Source organism: Pleurodeles waltl, chromosome 7, assembly GCF_031143425.1.
Source record: "Pleurodeles waltl isolate 20211129_DDA chromosome 7, aPleWal1.hap1.20221129, whole genome shotgun sequence".
Lineage (NCBI taxonomy): Eukaryota > Metazoa > Chordata > Amphibia > Caudata > Salamandridae > Pleurodeles > Pleurodeles waltl.
Genome location: NC_090446.1, coordinates 281,981,011 through 282,000,175, shown reverse-complemented (window position 1 = coordinate 282,000,175; position 19,165 = coordinate 281,981,011). Strand labels below are relative to the sequence as shown.

The following is a 19,165-nucleotide window of genomic DNA, read 5'->3' as shown; positions in this document are numbered from 1 at the left end:
GGGGCCTGGTCGGCCCAACCGCGTGCGTCCGGAGGTGGATACAGCAATAGACAAACTAAAAAAGGACACTGACACGGCCAAAGCCATGGGCGCGCTCTACTCCCCACAAAGCAGAGGCACTTTTAGGAAGCCACACTTTAGAGGGGGGTTTCGGGCCCAAAGCACAGAACCCTCTACCTCACAGGCCACACCCACATACCAGGGCCAATACCAAAGAGGAGGCTTCTGGAGACAATATAGGGGTGGACAGTTCCCTAAAACAAGAGGGAAATTCCAAAGCCCAAAAACCCCACGAACTAAACAGTGACTCAAACGTCACAAACCTCCAACACACAACACCAGTGGGGGGGATACTCACCGATTATTACCAAAATTGGAAAGACATAACTACAGACTCGTGGATCCTAGCCATTATCCAACATGGTTATTGCATAGAGTTCCTACAAATACCACCAAATGTGCCTCCAAGAGCACACAACATGTCCAAACAGCACTTAGATCTGTTACAACTAGAAGTCCAAGCGCTGTTACAAAAAGAAGCAATAGAACTAGTACCCAATCATCAAAAAGGAACAGGTGTTTACTCCCTGTATTTCCTAATTCCAAAAAAGGACAAAACACTGAGACCCATATTAGACCTCAGAACACTAAATCTTTACATCAAATCAGATCACTTTCACATGGTGACACTTCAAGATGTGATTCCCTTGCTCAAACAACAGGACTACATGTCAACATTAGATGTCAAGGATGCTTACTTCCACATACCCATACATGCTTCCCACCGGAAATACTTAAGGTTTGTAATAAAGGCGTGCATTACCAATTCCAAATGATTGTTTTATGCATATAATTCTGCTACACATGGGCTAAGATGCAGCCTGCAGAAGCTTTATAGGCTCATTCCACCAGAGCCAAATCTGCTGCCACTGAGCAAGCACACGGAGCGCCTGTCCTGTATATTTGTCAGGTGGCTGCGTGGGCCTCGGTACATACGTTCATGAAACACTACTGCCTCGACAGTCAGGTCTGGCAAGACACATTTTCCCTGTTTGATCCTGCAAGACGTTTTGATCTGAGCCTGTTCACAGACCCACAACCTAGACTGGTGCTGCCATGGTATCTGTTCACAATGTGAGGGATCTGTGGTTGAAAGTATCCATCACACTATCTTTCATATTCTTTTTTACTGTCGATTCCTTTTTGACCCTCCCACCTTTTGTGACCTGGACTCTTTTCTATCTAAGGAGGTGCCAATGTTTAAATATGGGGACAGGTAAAGCCAGTCTCCTACAGGGCTGTACATCTGCGGATGCACACTGCCTAAGAAAGTAGCATGTGTGGTGCTTTTATGCAGCTCCACCTGGAGAGGAGTTCCAAGCTGAACAATGCCACTTACCTTTCTACTGAAGTACCGCTTTTGAAGTTTCAAGATCCAGGCTGACACCTGGGAAATATTCATAAGGAGAGGAATCTGAAGTTGGATAGAGAATCCCCCAGAAACATCCTTGCTGAAGGTAAGAAACCCGTTCCTCTCTGATTCAGACAGAGCCTTTAACCCATTAAATGCTACCCCTCCCCACCCCCTAGTGCTGAACCCTTTTTAGGCTCCTGGTAGTTCTGCTTGAGGCTCCCTAACCTACCTCATAAGGTTTCAAGCCAAATTTGCATCCTTTTTTCCAACATCCTGGTGATTCTAAAGGTCCTCTGGGTGTGAGGCTTCCCCTGGAGGGGACATAGAAAATCAGAAAAATATAGCAAGGTTTTGTTTTTGTTTTTTAGAAAAATAGGAAAAAATTGCTCCAGATAAATGTCTGTTTTTCCCCAAAAAATGACGTCAGCAAACAGTTTGCTGCGCTGAAGTCACTATTTTTCCAGCTGTCAGGAACATGCAAAGCTGATTCAAAAACCCTAGTTTTGTACAGCAGTTGTGGCAATGTTCAAAGAGGTAGCCCATATTTCTATGTTGTGTGTTCTCAAAGCATTTCCAGTTTGTGGTGGAAACCAGTGTGAACCACAAGGGTGATCCAGGAAAACCATTAGTTTCTGAAAAGTAAACAAAATCCACATTCAGCAAAGGGTCATACGTGTAGCTCCCTCAAAGTTTTCCCAAAGAAAATAACTGTTGAAGTAAAGGAATATTGAAAAATTAGGAAAAAACAGCGATTTGTGACCATGTTTTCATCTGTAATTCTTTGTCATTATAACCGATTTACTTGAACACTATGCCATTACGAGCGCTAGACTGTTCTGGTTGTCGGGGTATACAGGGTTTTTAGGTTCTCCAAGAACCCAAGGTACCCATAGCTAACAACTGAGATGCACCGTCCAATGGTTTTTCATTGTGTCCCGATTACAGACCAATTCATATGGTGAAATATGTAGGGTGAAAAATTGTGTATCAAGGAAACCTATGTTTTTTACAATTTTCACAAGATATGGAGTTAAGGAGCAGTGCTTATTTGTGGTACCCATTCTAGAGTATGATTTAGAGGGTATTTTACAAAATGTCCTCTTTTTCATACACTGACTTACATTTGAAAGGCACCAATGCAGCAAAATTCAGTTGATAAAAACAAATGTTCTACTGTTGTATGCTCTCACAAGTCTTTTGATAAAAATGGTACCTCACTTGTATGGGTAGACCTAGTGCCTGGAATAGGAAACAGACCAAAACAAATATGGACACACCACATTTTTCCACTGAAAACTGACCCCTTTTTTCAATGTGGGTAGCTGTAGTTTTTCGACTTTAGCTTAGCCAGCTCCTGGGGAAACCTAGCAAGCTTGAACATTTTTAAAAACTAGACATACAGGAGAGTCCAGAGGTGTGTGACTTGCATGGTTGTCTTCAGTTAATGTTACCCAGAAGCCCTTGCAATGTCAAAAGTTGGCAAGAAACACACATTTTCATCACATTTCTGTGACGGAGGTCTGGAATCTTTGGGGAGACACACATTTTCAACATCTCAGAGTTCCCACATGTTTACCAATAAGAATGGTACCCAATTCTTGTGGGTGGGCCAGAAGACTGTGACACTTAAAGGCCTGTTCACTACGTTGAGAGATAAAGAATAGGGGTAGCTGCTGTATTTGGGGTCACGCTGTTTTGCCACCCATGCAAACCCACAAACCACAGACATTTTTAAAACCTAGACAACCAAGGAAGCCCTGGGTGGGTGTGCCTTACATGGATCCCACAAAGTCCCTTACCCCCAATGCTCTGCAAACCTCAAACTTTGCCTGAAATTACACATTTTCCTTCCATTTCTGTGACAGAAACTTCAAGAATACACAGGAATCTACAAAATTCCTACCACCATACATTAACCCACTTTCGATGATAAAAACACTGCCCCACATGTGTGGCTAGGCCATCACAGAAATGGAAGGACAGTGCATCATTTCAGGCAGAGTTTGAGGCGCTCTGCCGCATGATTAGCAATCATGTTGTTGGCATGACACAGTGCAGAAGTGTGGTTTTCCTGAGTAGTCCGTTTACCTCTATGGGACTGTCTAAAGGACAGAGAGGTCTGTTTTGCATTGTTGGCTTTGTCTAATAGTCATCCTGTATGTGTAGGTGTGACCACTTTCTCAGCACAATACAAAGGTGTACTTCCCATGAATAATTAGTTTACCCCACCAGAACTGTCTGACTAACCGCACTGCTTGATATACATTGAAGACTCTCGAAGTATTGTAGCACATGTTGCTTACAGGATGCCTTATTGAGGTTCCTAAGAGTCCATGGTTTCTTGGGAACTGTAGTCAGACAATGACTGTTGTCCTGAAGAGACTCAAAGACTAACTGCAAGTCGAATCATCGAAATCTCCTACCGAAGTTGCTTTCAAAACATGTTATAGTTTGCCAGGAGATACCATATATGAACAGATAGGATCTCTGCTTATGTTTGTTTGATATAAAATCCTATACACCCATGGAATCTATTCACTGCCTTATTCCGCGTTGTTGTATCCATCTTAGCTCACTCTCTGAGCACTGTCTCCTCTGCATTAATATATATACTGGAATGTTTATTCTTTCCTGATAATAACAATTTGAAAATCACCATATAAGAAATTGTGTCCTGTATCCTTTTTCAATAAAATTGATTATAGGTTAATAATTAAGTTTCCACACTTTTAAATCAAGTAGAAGTGCCAGTGAATGAGCCCCACAGGACATTTGTTTGACGTATTACACTTACTCTGGTTATTGTGGGCAGTCGGGGTGATCCTTTTGTTGTATACATAAGCTCCCTAAAAGGCACTTCAAAATCCAGTCAAGACTTTACACAGGGTACTCTGTGACAAAGTGGCTTATGTTCCATCCACCAATATGTGCAGTGTATGGACTATAATGCACTTGTCAATTAGTGAATAATACACCTACCATGTTCTGACAGCAGATAAAGGTGTTGAGCAGGCCACAAGCAAGTCCATGATTTCCTCTCGTAGAGGAACAATAATTCTGCAGCTGCTTGCCTAGTGAGGTAGCGGCCCATAAAAAGTATGTATCAATGCACAGCCATTGAAAGGTTTACTTTACCGCAACTCCACCTCAGTCGGTTTCTCAGCACTTCTCTTTTTTGATTTTTACAATATAATGCAGGCAGGAAAGCACAGGGCTGGCTGAGAATGGGCACTGGGGGCTGTAAACACCACTCTTGTCGCTCTCCTTGCTTGAGCAGACTCTACTAAGATAACATGGTTGAGTCTTTTTAGCCGTTTCAGGGATGCAATCCGAAAAGTGCTGATCCTGCAGTCTTGCCACGGCCTCTCAAGCATATGAAGTGGAGGCTGCTACTTTTGTAACAGTTAGAATTTCAGCAACAGCCAACTGAAAGTCAAGGGAAGCCATTCAATCAATCAATCATAGTATTTATAAAGCGCGCTATGTACCCGTTAGGGTTTCGAGGCGCTGAGGTGGGGGGGGGTGGAGAGGCTGTTTAGCGGTCGAAGAGCCATTGGCCTTCCCCTGGTGGTCGTCTCAAAATAAAAAACTTGTGCATTGTATATTGCCATCTGTATCATGTGGGTAAACAGTTTCTTACACCAAGTGTGGGCTTTTCGACTTGCATTGTAAGGATGAAGAACCTGGTCATTCTTATCCGCTCCGCCATGTGCTTGCTGTAATCAAGTATAAAGGTGGGCTTGTGGACTTCGGCCTTCTGACCCCAGCCTGTTACAGGGTAAGTGCTCTCATCATGAATTGTAGCAAGAAGATACACATCATGCCTATCAGAGAACTTGATTGTGAGTAGTTCGTTGAAATGCAATGCAGAGTGATGGGACTCTTGGAGCTTCTTACAAACAAGCTCCTGGGAGAATCCCTTGCAGTGACAATGAACTATACCGCATGCCACAGTGCAGCCTTGTACAGCTCACTGAACAGCTCTACCGCCATGTAGAAGTTGTCCACATCAAGGTCATAACCTTTGTGAAGGTGTGGTTGGACAACTTCCCATACAATTTTTCCTGTGACTCCTATTGTGGGAGGGCAACCTACAGGGTTTAGAGTTGAGTCCTTTCCTCTATACATTCTCTGGCTGTACACACAGCCAGTAGAGTTATCACACAGCATACAGAACTTGATGCCATAGTGATCTCTTTTGCTCGCAATGCACTGCCTGAACAGCCGCCACCATTTGTACAAGATCAAGGACTCATGGATGGTAATATTATTTCCATGAGTATAAACCTCTGGAAACCTGGCAGGCAACGTTCCACTACAGGAATGGATTTTCAACAGCCTGTCATGATCTGTATGGGCCTTGGGCAATGGAGCAGAATTGTAATTGAACTGCAGGATGCGCTCCAGTAGCAAAAACGAATCGCTGATCATGTACAGTGTGACGAGGGATGTTACCCAAACTGATCGGAGACCATTAGGACTGCAAGTTTGGTGGGTGTACTAACCCCATTTTGAGAGTAAGGCCCAAAAATATCGTAACTCCTCACGCCAAGTGGGAGTCCACTGATATTACCTAGAAAGAGGCCTTAGAATGCCTCCATGCTACCTCAGAAGTTGCTCAGCATGCACATTGGTTTGTTCCACAATTTGATCTAGGACGTCAACATCCAAAAAGAGATGGATATAGTAAGGTGAACGGCGGATTTGGGGCTGAACTAAATTGGGGGCTGCGAAGAGACCACTCCATCTATGCTTGCCTCTGCACATGCCTGCTCTCTGGGTTGGTCTACCTTGATATGTTCGCTCCACTGTAGAGTGTGCTTGCGAAGGGACAGCACAATGTTATGTTATGTTATGTGGTGTGAGCGTCTTTAACATGATAAATAAACAAAAAAACACATCATTTCAGATAATCTAGAGGTTCTCCAAAGACACTAAAAAAGACACAGTATTACTTCACCTTGCCACATAACCCATTCCACAGCACACTTTTGTCATGGCTTCTGCACAACTTTATTGTTGGGGGGACCGGCTGGGCCATTGCCAGTATAAAAGTAATTTCCCTGAAGCTTCAAATCTCCCTTTAATCTCAAGAGGCACAAATTAACATAGTAATTCGTCCCTGCAACTTTATTCACAGGTGTGCTCCTTGTGAAAACTCGCACTGCTATCACTAGGGTCAAAGGAATTGTGCAGCAGGAGAGCACTAAATTATGCAGTATGAAAAGGCAAATTATGTGGCACCTTTTTAAAAAAAAAATATATACATATATATATATATATAAAGGATGTCTTCATTGCTTGCAAACATGGTAATAGTGTCTGGGCAAACATTTAACCTCATTAGTACCAGTTTATCAACCAAATTCAGAAATAAGCAACTGCAAGAACTATTGAACCTGTGCGCAGGCCCCTCCACTTTGTGCAAGTACATGTTTCCACATCCATTAGTAAATACTGGCATGTATATAATCAACCACCTACTGCATAATCTGCATATGGCAAACATGTGAACTATGTAGTATAGATATTTTTGTAAGAAATGTGTGTTTTCCTGAAGGGGGTCACAATTTTTTTTGTGTGCGATGTATGGCTCCCCTGGGAGCTGCTATTGCCCAAACACCCGTCCCCCAACCCAGAGAAACGCATTTCCAGACAGAATTTGAGGGCCCACAGAGGGTCGACCTGTGTGCAAGAGGGCCGAACCCCTACAATTTCACTGTATTTGGTAATTTATTTTATACATTGTTTTTTTTTTTATTCCCCTAGGTGCACAATTTTGAGGGCCGACCCCTCTACAAAATCCCTGGTGCCTAGTAGGTTTCCTGGCTGTGGATCAAGATCCACAGCCAGGAAACTTTCAGGGAGGCCTCATTGGAAAGTGGGTAATCTCCCCTTTCCAATGAGGCGCCCCCTGAACATGTGCGGGGAGGCATTTTAGCACCCCGCTATCCCCAGAGTGGGAGAGAGATCTTACCTGCTCCTTTCTCTGCTGGGGGGAATCTGTGATGGCAGCCTGCTTTGAGGCGTTGCTGATGTCGCAGATAAGCGGAAGGGGGATTAGGGGGCAACGCAGAACTATTCTGTGTCTTTTCTACCATTTATTTTTTTTAAAGGACTCCTGCGGTTGCAAGCATTGGAGGATCCTTTCCAGCACTCCCCAGTATCTACCATTGGCCAACAATTGCCCTGGGGAGGGAGTGCAGGTGTCGGTCATTGGCCGACACCCGAACTAAATGGGTTAAACCAAGAGTGGCATACAAATACTTTACAAATCTATTTCATAAGTAAATATGGCAGATCTGCTTGTCGTATTCTATAGATAAATGTGCTTCATTCCTCAGTTCTTTTATGAGCTCAGTCATACAGTGAACGTTTCATAAAGTGGTGTGGTTTGATAAGAAAAAAAAAACATAGCTTGCTTAAACCAGATTGTTGTCGACAGAAATGCACTGAAGGAAATCTGTAAGCTCTGAACATATGATCCTCTCTTCCGTGTGCTTGCTGTGAAATGTATTCTCTTCGGTAGCTACTCTCTCTGGTAGCATGCCATTGTGCCTGATTCAAACCTACTTTTTTTTTTTCTCTTTCTCAGTACAAGACAGTAACAACAAACTGTGCATTAGCGTGTCTAAAAAAACGTTCTCAGACTACCTGGTTTTATGAAGCTTCAGGTTTTAATATAATCCCACAGCAAAATAGTTTTGTGCCTCTGCACATGTATGTATTTAATCCATCTTGGGGAAGGACAGAGACTCTGTGCTTTTAAGCTGGCCCTACTGATTAAGAAGCTGTATCTTGACTAATTTCTAATCTGTTATTGAGTAGCATCTTTGTGTCATTGTTAATTTACAGAATCATTTAATATCCGTATTTCCATCAGCACTTAACAGTGATGGTGGGGTAGGATGGCCTGTTGAAGCCAATTTCACAAGGCTTTGTTTTATGAGTACGTTTAGCTTTCTCCTGGAAATTCAGGGGCATGTCGCACCCAAATCGGAAGTCAAACATGACTACTCAGACAACGTGGATTCTCTGGACATTTCTCCCCGATGGTGGTAAACTTGACTGTAGCACTCCATGTAGTTAACCTTAACAAAATGTTTCTCAGAAACACTGGACTTGAAATGGTTTTCTTGCTTTTTTGTTTTTTGGAGGGCACTTCTATAAAGTAACCTTGTAGCCATTTATATTCTCCAGATTTCATGTATCTGGTTTTGCATTAGCCATGGCCTCACATTCTATGTTAATCCTATTCATGTATTCTCCAGCAAACTGCATCAGAAATCCTTTTTAAAATGTCTGCTGATGTGATGCCCAGTTTATCATTACATCCTAAATCTATTTTAATTAGCCCAGAAAAATCTTACAGTCTTATTAAGATCCTAACTAGAAGGCCACACTCTACACCCAGAACGCGATGTAAGTGTATGGCCAGGGGCCATATGCAGTAGGCTCTAGGACTTGGTAGATGGAGCAATGCTTTTTATGATGTCAGGATATTGCTAGCAGAAATATTGCCACCTAAAAATACTGTGTCCTAAATGCAGCTTACAAAACTATTGTCCCTTCGGTTGTACGTTTTTTAATTAACTCTCATGAGCGTTAATTGTTGTAAATTATATTTAGGTCATGATATTCCAGTCAAATAATATTTTGATTAGGATATCCTTTACCAACATGGCAGCCACACATTGAGGTCCCTGTATAGTGGATAATAAATATATTTTGATTTTCAACTATAGCGCATTTTGGTAAGGTACTAGTTTTTAAACTACCTCAAAGCTCAGTTTATACTGGAGTTGTTGGTTCTGAAATTCATTTTTTATAACTTTTTATTGTATATATTTATTGCTGTGTGTCGATATTGGGTTTTTACAGTGATCAAGAAGACTATCCAGGAATAGATAAGCAAAATATTAAAACTCTCCAGCATGGATAATTGCAGGGGGGAAAGCAAAAGAAAATAAGATTGCCAGGTCTCATAATGCAGTTCCATAGTAGTCTTGAAAGTGCTTTAGCTTGCACTTGTTAACTGACCCTGCCTTGTTGGATCCAGTGCGGACCAAAACATGATTTTTTTAATTAGCCACTCTGATATTATCTGGATGTTCCTTTGCATGGATTCGGTAATTATGGTAAACCAATGTAATTGCCTGTGAGGTAAATGGTAAGTCCTGAGCAACAGCCACTTACTTGCTCCAAGACTGAGACTTCCTCTGGCACTCAGTTTCTTTATGTGGGTTCTAAACTCACTTGTGGCAAAGTGGTTGTTGTGCCAAAGGTGTATTGGCATCCACTACACAATCTGCAGATTATTGTCCGCAGCTTAATTCCTCTACTGCAAGCCGGTGCATGCTGTAAGTCCTTATTTTTACTGCTCTCTCTATTTAGATACTCAGCACGCCGCCTCCCTAGGATCGTTGGTGTCAGGCATATTGTGGGACATTGTTTCAGTAAGATTTCTGCAGAGGACACTGCATCTCCAAGTTCTGGAACATTTTCCCTGGCATCTTGAGAGCTGTATCTAATCATATACAATTTCCCAAAATAAACGTCAAAACCTAGCTTTTCTCTCCCAAACACCGTGCTTAGGTTCATTTATATGATTTATTTGATGTAGATTCAGGACACCCCTTGGGTAACGGTTTTGCACTTAGACAGAACAGGAATAGAATAGGGTTTTTTTAGTCTATGCCGTGTGTATTGCAAGGCAAGCATCACAATATATTTTTTTGTTCACAATTTGTACTTATTTTTATTTTTTACTGTCTTGATTCATAGTTTTTAGGCCAGGGAGAAATAGTTACAGGCAAAATAAAATTATGTTAAATGAAAACAAAAAAAGTAGTTTTAGACCTGCCAGCATAATTTAAATGTACTTTTATTTAACATTTATTCTTTTATCATACTTTCTTACTTGACAAAAAAGTTTTTCTTGGATCAATGTTTTTTTACATCATTACATTTTGTAATGTTTGTTACAGCAGAGCTTGAGAGGACTCACAAAGTTGTCCCTCAGTGAACCGGAAAGACTTCTTGCTACTGAAGACCTTCTCACAATATGTAGACAGTTTGTCACATTGGCCAGAGGAAAGTGCTATATCATCAGTGAGGCAACCAAGAGAAGCAGAATGCTGTACAAGACTAACACTGCGTCATCCCCCCTGCTAGACCCAACCATTCCTCACTCCACCGAAAAATATGGTGCAGTCAACCTCTTCAGTAACAAAATACTGAGGGTCCAAATGTAAATTGATTACACCAAGCCTTCTTCATCTCTTGCACTCACCCCTTCCCGTAGAATCCAGCAATGATAAACCTTCAAAGCCCCATCGCTCCCAGATTTGGTGGACATATTTCAGTAATGAAGATTGTCATACCATTTTCCTTCATCAAAGCACTCTCTGGGGATGCGGTCTACCCCTACTCACCATTGTCAATGACTCCCGCACTCAAGGGCACTTTCCAGAAGTGCACAAAAGTGTCAGGTCCTCCCACTCCTAAAGAAACTCAGAGTAGGCTGTGATGTCCTTGCCAACTACTGATCTATCACTCCCCTACTAGTCATCAGCAAGATAATTGAAACAGCAGTCTATGTTCGACTCCAAAATCACATCAGTGCCAACCATCTCCTGCATAGTTACTACTGTAACTTCATATCACGCTGTGGAACAGAGACTGCCACCCTACACATCGCAGACAATGTCCTCTTGACACAGATTAAGTTAACCCTGCCTTCTGATATTGATGGTCCTCTCAGCTGCCTTCCACACTGTCAACCATCCCACCCTCATATGAGCCCCTGAGTCGTGAATTGGATTCAACAGCAATGTCCTTCACTGGTTCTCTTCCTACCTGTCCAGCCAACACCAGTTTGGTCACATGGTTATTTCCAGGTCACAAAAGATTTCAAATGCTTTATCCAAGGCACAGTTTCCTCTCATATTACTTGTTGACTTTAAGCTTACCTTTGACCGTGTACAGTGCTTTGCTAACGTTTGCCTTGGTTCACTCTAAAGAAATTCTGTACACATACATTCTGTCAGTGGCAGCCTTGCAACCATTCCCCTGGCAGAATAAATGCTACAGTCTGAAAGGAGCCCCATTCCCAACAGAAGCTACTCATATAATTCTGTTATTATAGGAGGCAAATTTTAGGCATCTGAAGATAGAGGGGGACATGATCCCAAAAGAATAGGCTGTAGCTAAGAAGTGTCCAGTTTACACTAAAGTCCTTCAAATAGCTTTGACAACAGGAGCCAGGTGTATCACCTGAAGGGACAAGTTTAAGGATCTTCTTGAAGGAAGATGCAGCACTGTTGTCTAGCACGAAAGCACACACTAAAGGTATTCCATGTGCCAGGAGTGCAAGACCAGTGAGCACATTTTCTTTATTAAGAGTATCTAAGGTACACTACAGGGTTCCAAAGACGACGTCCTTGACTAACACTTTGACCTCTGTTGTCAGTCTCAGATACTTATTCTCTACAAGTGTTCTGTTATCCTCCATGGCAGTGGAGATATTCTGTGTTCTTGAATTCATTGTGGAATTCTTTGAGGGAGAACCTGGATTACAGGTAACCTTTCCATATGGTGCACGCATTGCAGTCATAGAATACTTGGTAAATTAGGTTCAGACATGCAGCAATATAGGAGTATTTCTCATACATATCATGCATGAGAATAGACTTGATCCTCAAAAGGCTGAAAGAGTTTGCTTTCTCTGTGCTCCACTTGAGCTGCAGCACAACCTGCCTCTGACCTGGATTTCCTTATATGGAGTTGCCATCCACAAACACTGGCTTGCCAGAAATCCAGAACTTTAAGGTTTGTGTCCTTGATTAGGCGGGACCTCACACCCCGATGGGTGCTGTGTTTTGTCCCCTGGAAAGAGATCCCCTTTTATGTCTTTTGTTGTATGCTCTCAAGATCCAGGACACCTCCAGAAATTCAAGAGTTGCCTCAGAAGCTTCACCAGAAACCCAGGATAGCCTTGACATGTTATTCTGACTTTGCAACTAGAACGGTGAAAGTGGCAGGTCAAATGAGTTTGTAATAGAAGTACACGAGTCACCCTAAAGAAAGCTTTAGATGTTATTTGTAGCTTTGTACATTGTAAATACTTTATTGGGTTAAATCTTAGTAATATATGTGGGGTAAATACCCCTGCTGCACAATATGTTTATTTCAAGTCACTGAAGAGTTCCTTTACCAAAAAGAGAAACAAGACCAAAAGAAGGATTTATTTTAAGGTCTTGGATCTGCAAACTCCACAGGCACTTTCAAAATCCTTTTAACATATGGCACTGGGCACTTTATTCCTTAGAATGCATGGTCAGACTATCCTCCTCCTCACGATCTGCCAAAATGATTTGTACCTTGCTCTTTCTAATAAAAGAGATTAGTATTGGTGGGTGCATGAAGAGTTAATACAGAATCTGTTGTACAAAATTAAACACATCTAAAAGCAATTCCAATTTTTTCAAAAGAGATAATAGCCCGTTTAATGTAAGTCATTTTACAAAATGCTGTACATCAGAATGAGTAGTAAAATGCAGAGAGAGCCTGGCTGTTCAGTAATGGCCCATGACCTGCAAAACATAAACAGGCTTCCATGAATTGATTCGTTTTCCCTTTCGCTGTTCATTTCAGAAAAACTTGAACTTTTGTAAATTCAGTTTGTCTTCCACAGTTTTAAGTTACAACTGTTCACGTCGCGTAAAAAAGCTCAGAAGGGAAGAATGACAAAACATTTCTAGATTTCTTAGTTTAAACTGCGGCTGTACTGTGACCTGCCTTTCACTTTGGCTGCCTACTCTGGCATCAGGTATTATGACCTCACCGTTTAAATGTAACAAGTTATTACAGTTGAGCAGTTACGTTATTATTATTGTTTTCTTACAGTGGACTAAAGAGACTTCACCACTCGACTCTAATAAGGAAATTAGAGACTAGCTTTTATACAGTGGATGCAGGTTTCCACGAACTATATAAATATTATGCAGTCCTGTAGTCAGCCTTCAACATTTATTCCTTCCCAGAGTTACAAAAAAATCTGCCAGGGCAAAAATGCTTGTCTGCCTCACAGCGTTGCTGTCAGACTGCTTCTCACAGCTGTTTTTTTCTGTTTCAGGACTACAATGTTGACGAGGATGCTATGATGAACGAAGTTCTGAGGCGTTCTTTGATGGATAAATGAAAATCATCTTCGCTTCATGCATTAAAATTTGGCTTGTGAAAGACGATTCAAATCGGTGTCTTATACAGCTCTTTCTGAAGCAGGGATTATAATGTTGCAAGCCGTGTACATCTAGTTAACTAATATTCTTTTCCAGCCGTCCTGTATGTCTAAATAGAAAGAGGTAAATAATAGATTATAAATGAAAAACATATATTTTTTAGTTAATGTGTCTTGGATATGGAGTTAGCTATTTGCTGTTAAAGGTTAATACGGTTGGAATTACTTGCAGTTAACATTTTCATTTTGAAATAAGTAGTTTTGCAGCAGAGATCTGTTTGAAATGCACATAATTAGTATACTGCTGGTAGGTTGATGTTGGAGCCTTGATAGTGGTAAACATCTAGGGGCGGAAATGTGTGGGACTAGATCATGTTGGCAACAGCAGTAATTGCAGAATCCTGTCCTCACTTTCACCCTCTCATGTTTTTGCCGCCATCACTTACGGTCTGAAAGTTGTCTGGCATGTCATTCTTTTGTGCCTACCTTGAGATTGTTTACCGTGAAAAATCACTTGCAATGCCAGTCATTGTTGTTTGCAAGTTATCCGTTATATGGACAGAGATTCTTGAAATTCAAAGTTAATAGAACTCTAATATTTATGTTATGCAACATTTGAAGCAGCTCTGCGGTATAAATGCAGTGCGTTGTGGATTCTAACGTTAATCAGAGATGTCATTCTACTGCTGCGAATAACCACCAAAGTGAGATAGAAACTGTTGCTTTCTTTATAACCAATGTATCTTGTAAGATCTAAAAGCAACCTTGTGGTGATCTGAACTTACTACTGCTTACGTTACGAATATGAGCACATTTAGTGTATCCCAAACTGAGTGTGCCTCATGATTCGTCTTCTAGGTTTCACCTGCCATATCTTCTTACATAATTTGTCTTTCATTATCCACTTATCTACAGACAATTTTGAATTTACACGCTTGTTTTCTGAAATACTTATCTGGAGGGCTATGGGTGTGTGTATATAATAAGGTGTACCACAGTGTTGGCCTTATTTAATACATTCGGCAGTAGCAAGAACATTGAGTTTGTGAATTAGAGTAAAATGTGTAACCATGCACCGTAGTCTAGTTTTAACGCGAAGAGTTGGCAAGACTAAAACCCTGCAATATGGTGCATGACACGGAGTTAAAATAGTCTGGCATGGTTAAGAAACCTGTGCAGCAGTAGGTTTCCAAACCCGTCTCACCTCCTCCATATGACATTGCTTACTTCTCAGTGAAAGAATTTAAATCTACTCCCTATCCGTACTACAAAAGAAGTTACTTTTAACATTGGTTGTGTAGCTTCCTGTGCTTATCGGTCAAAACGTCCCACCCTATTACTCTACTAGGTGGAGGTGTTTGATAATAAATAGCTGGAGACGTTGATGACGTGTTGGGTTTTTAATAAAAGTATTTCCCCTCCAACAGCCAGTTGGCTGTAATACACAAAGCGTGTAAAACTGTAACAAATTCAAAGTGGTAAAATGAATGTTGTAGGTGTCATTAATACATTCTGTTACTGACAAAACAGCCACCCTTACTGTCTGATCGTGGATCCTGATTTACAGTGATGCTCAGAATAGAATTTGTGAGGGTTCTTGCACACACATTCAAAGTTTGGGCATAAAGCCCTGTTCGTGGGAAAGACTACTGGGCTACGTTGCACACAAGTTTAATGCTACAAGACTCAGTTATCAAATCATATGCAAATTACAAACTCTCCACATTGAGGATAGCACAAGTCATAGATTTCAATGACATTCTTACCTTTTCAACTAATTTGCAATATGTCTCCTGCATCTCTTACCATGGTCAATGAACTAAAGATTTACAAATGTAAATATAATATTTAATTTTCTTGAAAGTCTTTTTAAATACACAATACAACATTTAGCTTCCACCATACAGAGATCCTTCTCATGTTTCTCAATGATCTTTTCCCTATAATTCACAGCCTACAGATCCAGAGATATTTTCATTTGCGCTTCACCTTGGGGAGTATAGCTTTTTTTCTTGAGGTCAAATTCCACATATACATAATTGCTGCTGCTTCTCCTACTTGAAACATGGACAGCAAGATTGGATGTTAATCGCAATTAAAAACTTTTCACAACTTTTAGAATTGAAAACGTTGGTATACTTTTTCCTCAATTTCTGTAATCCAAAGAACTAACCAAAATTCATACTCCTTTTGGGGTTTTCTTGGTTTTATAGCATGTGACAGTATCACATTGGTAAGTGTTCATTTCATTCCAGTTCTCTGTTCATTCTTAATGGAAGCTTATACTTTCATTGTCCAAATTAGAGGAAGAATGTTTTTTTTTAAATTTCATGTACAGTTTTTTCTGTTTTCATAAAAATCAAATAGCACTTATTGTTTATTAACACGTGCTTTTATTTAGCATGTGCACTTTCTGCCCGCTTTTAAAAGCTGCTATATGTTTAACCTCAACTCAATCTTGTTTATTGCCTTGGAGTAAGTTAAAACTGTAGGAGTAGATCACATTCTCATCTCTTAGACACTGTGCTTCCGCCACCACCGATCTTTTTCAGGACCAGCCTTAATTCGTATAAGGAGGGGTTCATTATACTAGTATAATGTAGCCCTGTTGTTTGTAATGTCTCACATTAAAGAATAAAACCATAAACCTGTTTTTTGCTTCATTAGTTTGTCATATAAGGCATTATGGACTGAAGCATGGAAATGCTATGGTAATATCAAATGTGTGTTTCTGTTTATTGAAGCTAAGTGTAAAACCTCTCCTGACAAAAAATCAAAAAGCCTTCATTTCTGTAAAACGTTGTTAGGATCGAGCCTGCGAGTGCATGTGATAGCGCATGCATCTCAATTGCGAGCCTCTGTTGTTAAATAAAAAGGGTTTGGAACCCGCCTGTTCCTTACCATTTGTTGGCTTGCGTGGTACTCATCTTTACAGTCTCGTAATTCAGCACTGCCTGCCAAGCATCATTTCCGTTCCTCTCTGTGGAGCATAGACCAAGCACTAATTGATAAATCCGTGCCTGACCGCTCCTCCTGACAAGATTGAGGTACTATTTTGTTCTTTTTAACTTTAGGTGCTCTGCAGACAGAAGGCTTCTGACTGGCAAAAACGTGTCCATCAGGACAAACAAAATTGCAAAGTTTTAATTTTTAGAGCTAACATTCTTTTATTTTGTCAGGCCATCTTTTCTCACTTTGCATTGATTGTTTTCTTTTGTTTTTGCTTGTGGGCATTGTTCTCAAAAGATGATGATATCTTGTTCTAAATATTGCAAAGCAACATTGTTTCTTTACTATGTGTAAGTTATGAAATGATGCTTCAACACATAACTGTGCAGTACACCCCATTTCACCCCACTCCAATTCGACCCACTAAAATCCACCGCACTCCAATCCAAACCACTCACCCTAATCCAATGTACTACAACCCACCAAACTCCAATCCTCCCAACCCCCTACCCATCTGATTTGCCCCACCCCAAATCGCCCCACTCAATCCAAAACAATTTTCACCACTCCAAAACAATCTGTCCCAATCCAATTCAAAACTATATGCCCCACTTCAGTCCAAAACAATATGCCTCACTCCCATCTACCCCACTACAATCTGCCCCACTACAATCTGCCCCAACCCAAAGCAATTTCCCCCTCTGCAATCAGCTGCACTCCCATCCAAAACATTCCCCACTTTAATCCAAAACAATCTGCCCTACTTCAATCAAAAAATATCTGCCCCACTCCAATTTGCTCCTCTCCAATCTGCCCCACTCCAATTCAAAACAATCTGCCCCAATCCAAAACAATCTGCTCCACTGCAAACCATCCCACTACATTCTGCCCCACTCCAATCCAAAACAGTACTCCCCACTCCAATTCAATTCACCTCACCCCAGTCCAATCCATCCCAACTCAGAACACTCAATCCACCCCTGTCCGTCTCACTACCATCCAGTCCACTCCACACCAAATCCAATCCACCCCACACCAATCCAATCTACCCCACTCTAATCCAGTACACCTCTCCCCACACAATCAGCCAAATCCACTCCAGTCCATTCCACCCCACCGAACCCCATTTCAGTTCACCCCACTCCAGTGCAATCCACCCCACTCCAATCCAATCCACCCCACTCCAATCCAACCCACCATACTCCAATCCACTCCACACCAACCCAATCCACACCAATCCAATCATCCCGCTCCAATCCAACCCACCATACACCATAACCCACCCCAACTGCAGCTAAATCATGCCAGTCAATCCAGTCCACCTCACTTCAATCCACCCCACCCAAATCCACCCACTCCAACCCACCCTACCCCAATCCAGTTCACCCCATGCCAATCCAATTCACACCACTCCAATCCCCTCACCTCAATGCAATCCACCCTACTTAGCCCCCAATGTAACCCATTCCACCCCAGTCCAATCCTCCCTACCCTAATGCATACCACACTGCAGTCCAATCCACCACACTTCAGCACAGCCCACTCCAACCCACCCCAGTCAAATCCATCCCACCCCACTCCAGTCCAACCCACCCCTCTCCAATCAAGTTCACAGCTACTGAGTCCACCTCACACCAATCAACCCCCTCCAAAACAATCCACTTTAGTCCATCCCACTCCAGTCTAATCCAGCCCACATTAATCCACCCTTCTCCAGCCAAATCCATCCCACCCCAAACCACCTTAATCTCCCCTACTCAAATCTAGTCCGGCCTACTCCAATCCACCTCAATCCAGTCCACCCCATCGCACTCCAGTACTCCACTTCCCAGAATTCACCCCAATCCAGCTCACCCCATCCATTTCACCACCCACCCTAACCCACGCCACCCTAATCCACCCCGTTCAATCCAGTCCAATCCACCCCACCCCAATCCGAACCACACAAGTCTGATCCACCCGACTCCACCCAAAGACAATCCAATTCAAAACTATATGCCCCACTCCAGTCCAGAACAATATGCTGCACTCCCATCTACCTCACTACAATCCGTCTCAATCCAAAGCAATTTTCCCCTCTGCAATTTGCTGCACTCCCATCCAAAACATTCAGCTCTACTCCAATCTGCCCCACTTTAATCCAAAACAATCTGCCCTACTTCAATCCCCCCTACTACAATAAAAAAATAATTGCCCCACTCTAATTTGCTGCACTCCAATCTGCCCCACTCCAATTCAAAACAATCTGCCCAAATCCAAAACAATCTGCCCCACTGCAATCCATCCCACTACATTCTGCTCCACTCCAATCCAAAACAGTACTCCCCACTCCAATTCAGTCCACTTTACCCCAGTCCAATCAACCCCACTCCATCCCAACTCACAATACTCAATCCACCCCTGTCCGTCCCACTACAATCCAGTCCACTCCACACCAATCCAATCCACCCCACACTGATCCAAACTACCCCACTCCAATTCAGTACACCTCTCCCCACACCAATCAGCCAAATCTACTCCAGTCCATTCCACCCCACCCAACCCCATTTCAGTTCACCCCA

The 19,165-nt window shown here is 41.9% G+C and overlaps 1 protein-coding gene across 1 annotated transcript in view; it reads left to right on the top strand.

Annotated features, from left to right (window-relative positions):
- RNF114 (ring finger protein 114) overlaps positions 1 to 16,308 on the top strand; it is a 145,756-nt gene extending 129,448 nt beyond the window's left edge. Inside the window, exon 6 of the mRNA XM_069243655.1 lies at positions 13,551 to 16,308. Coding sequence (XP_069099756.1) covers positions 13,551 to 13,616 — 66 coding nt within the window. The 3' untranslated portion in view covers positions 13,617 to 16,308. The remainder of the gene's footprint in view (positions 1 to 13,550) is intronic.
- Positions 16,309 to 19,165: the final 2,857 nt, after the last annotated feature.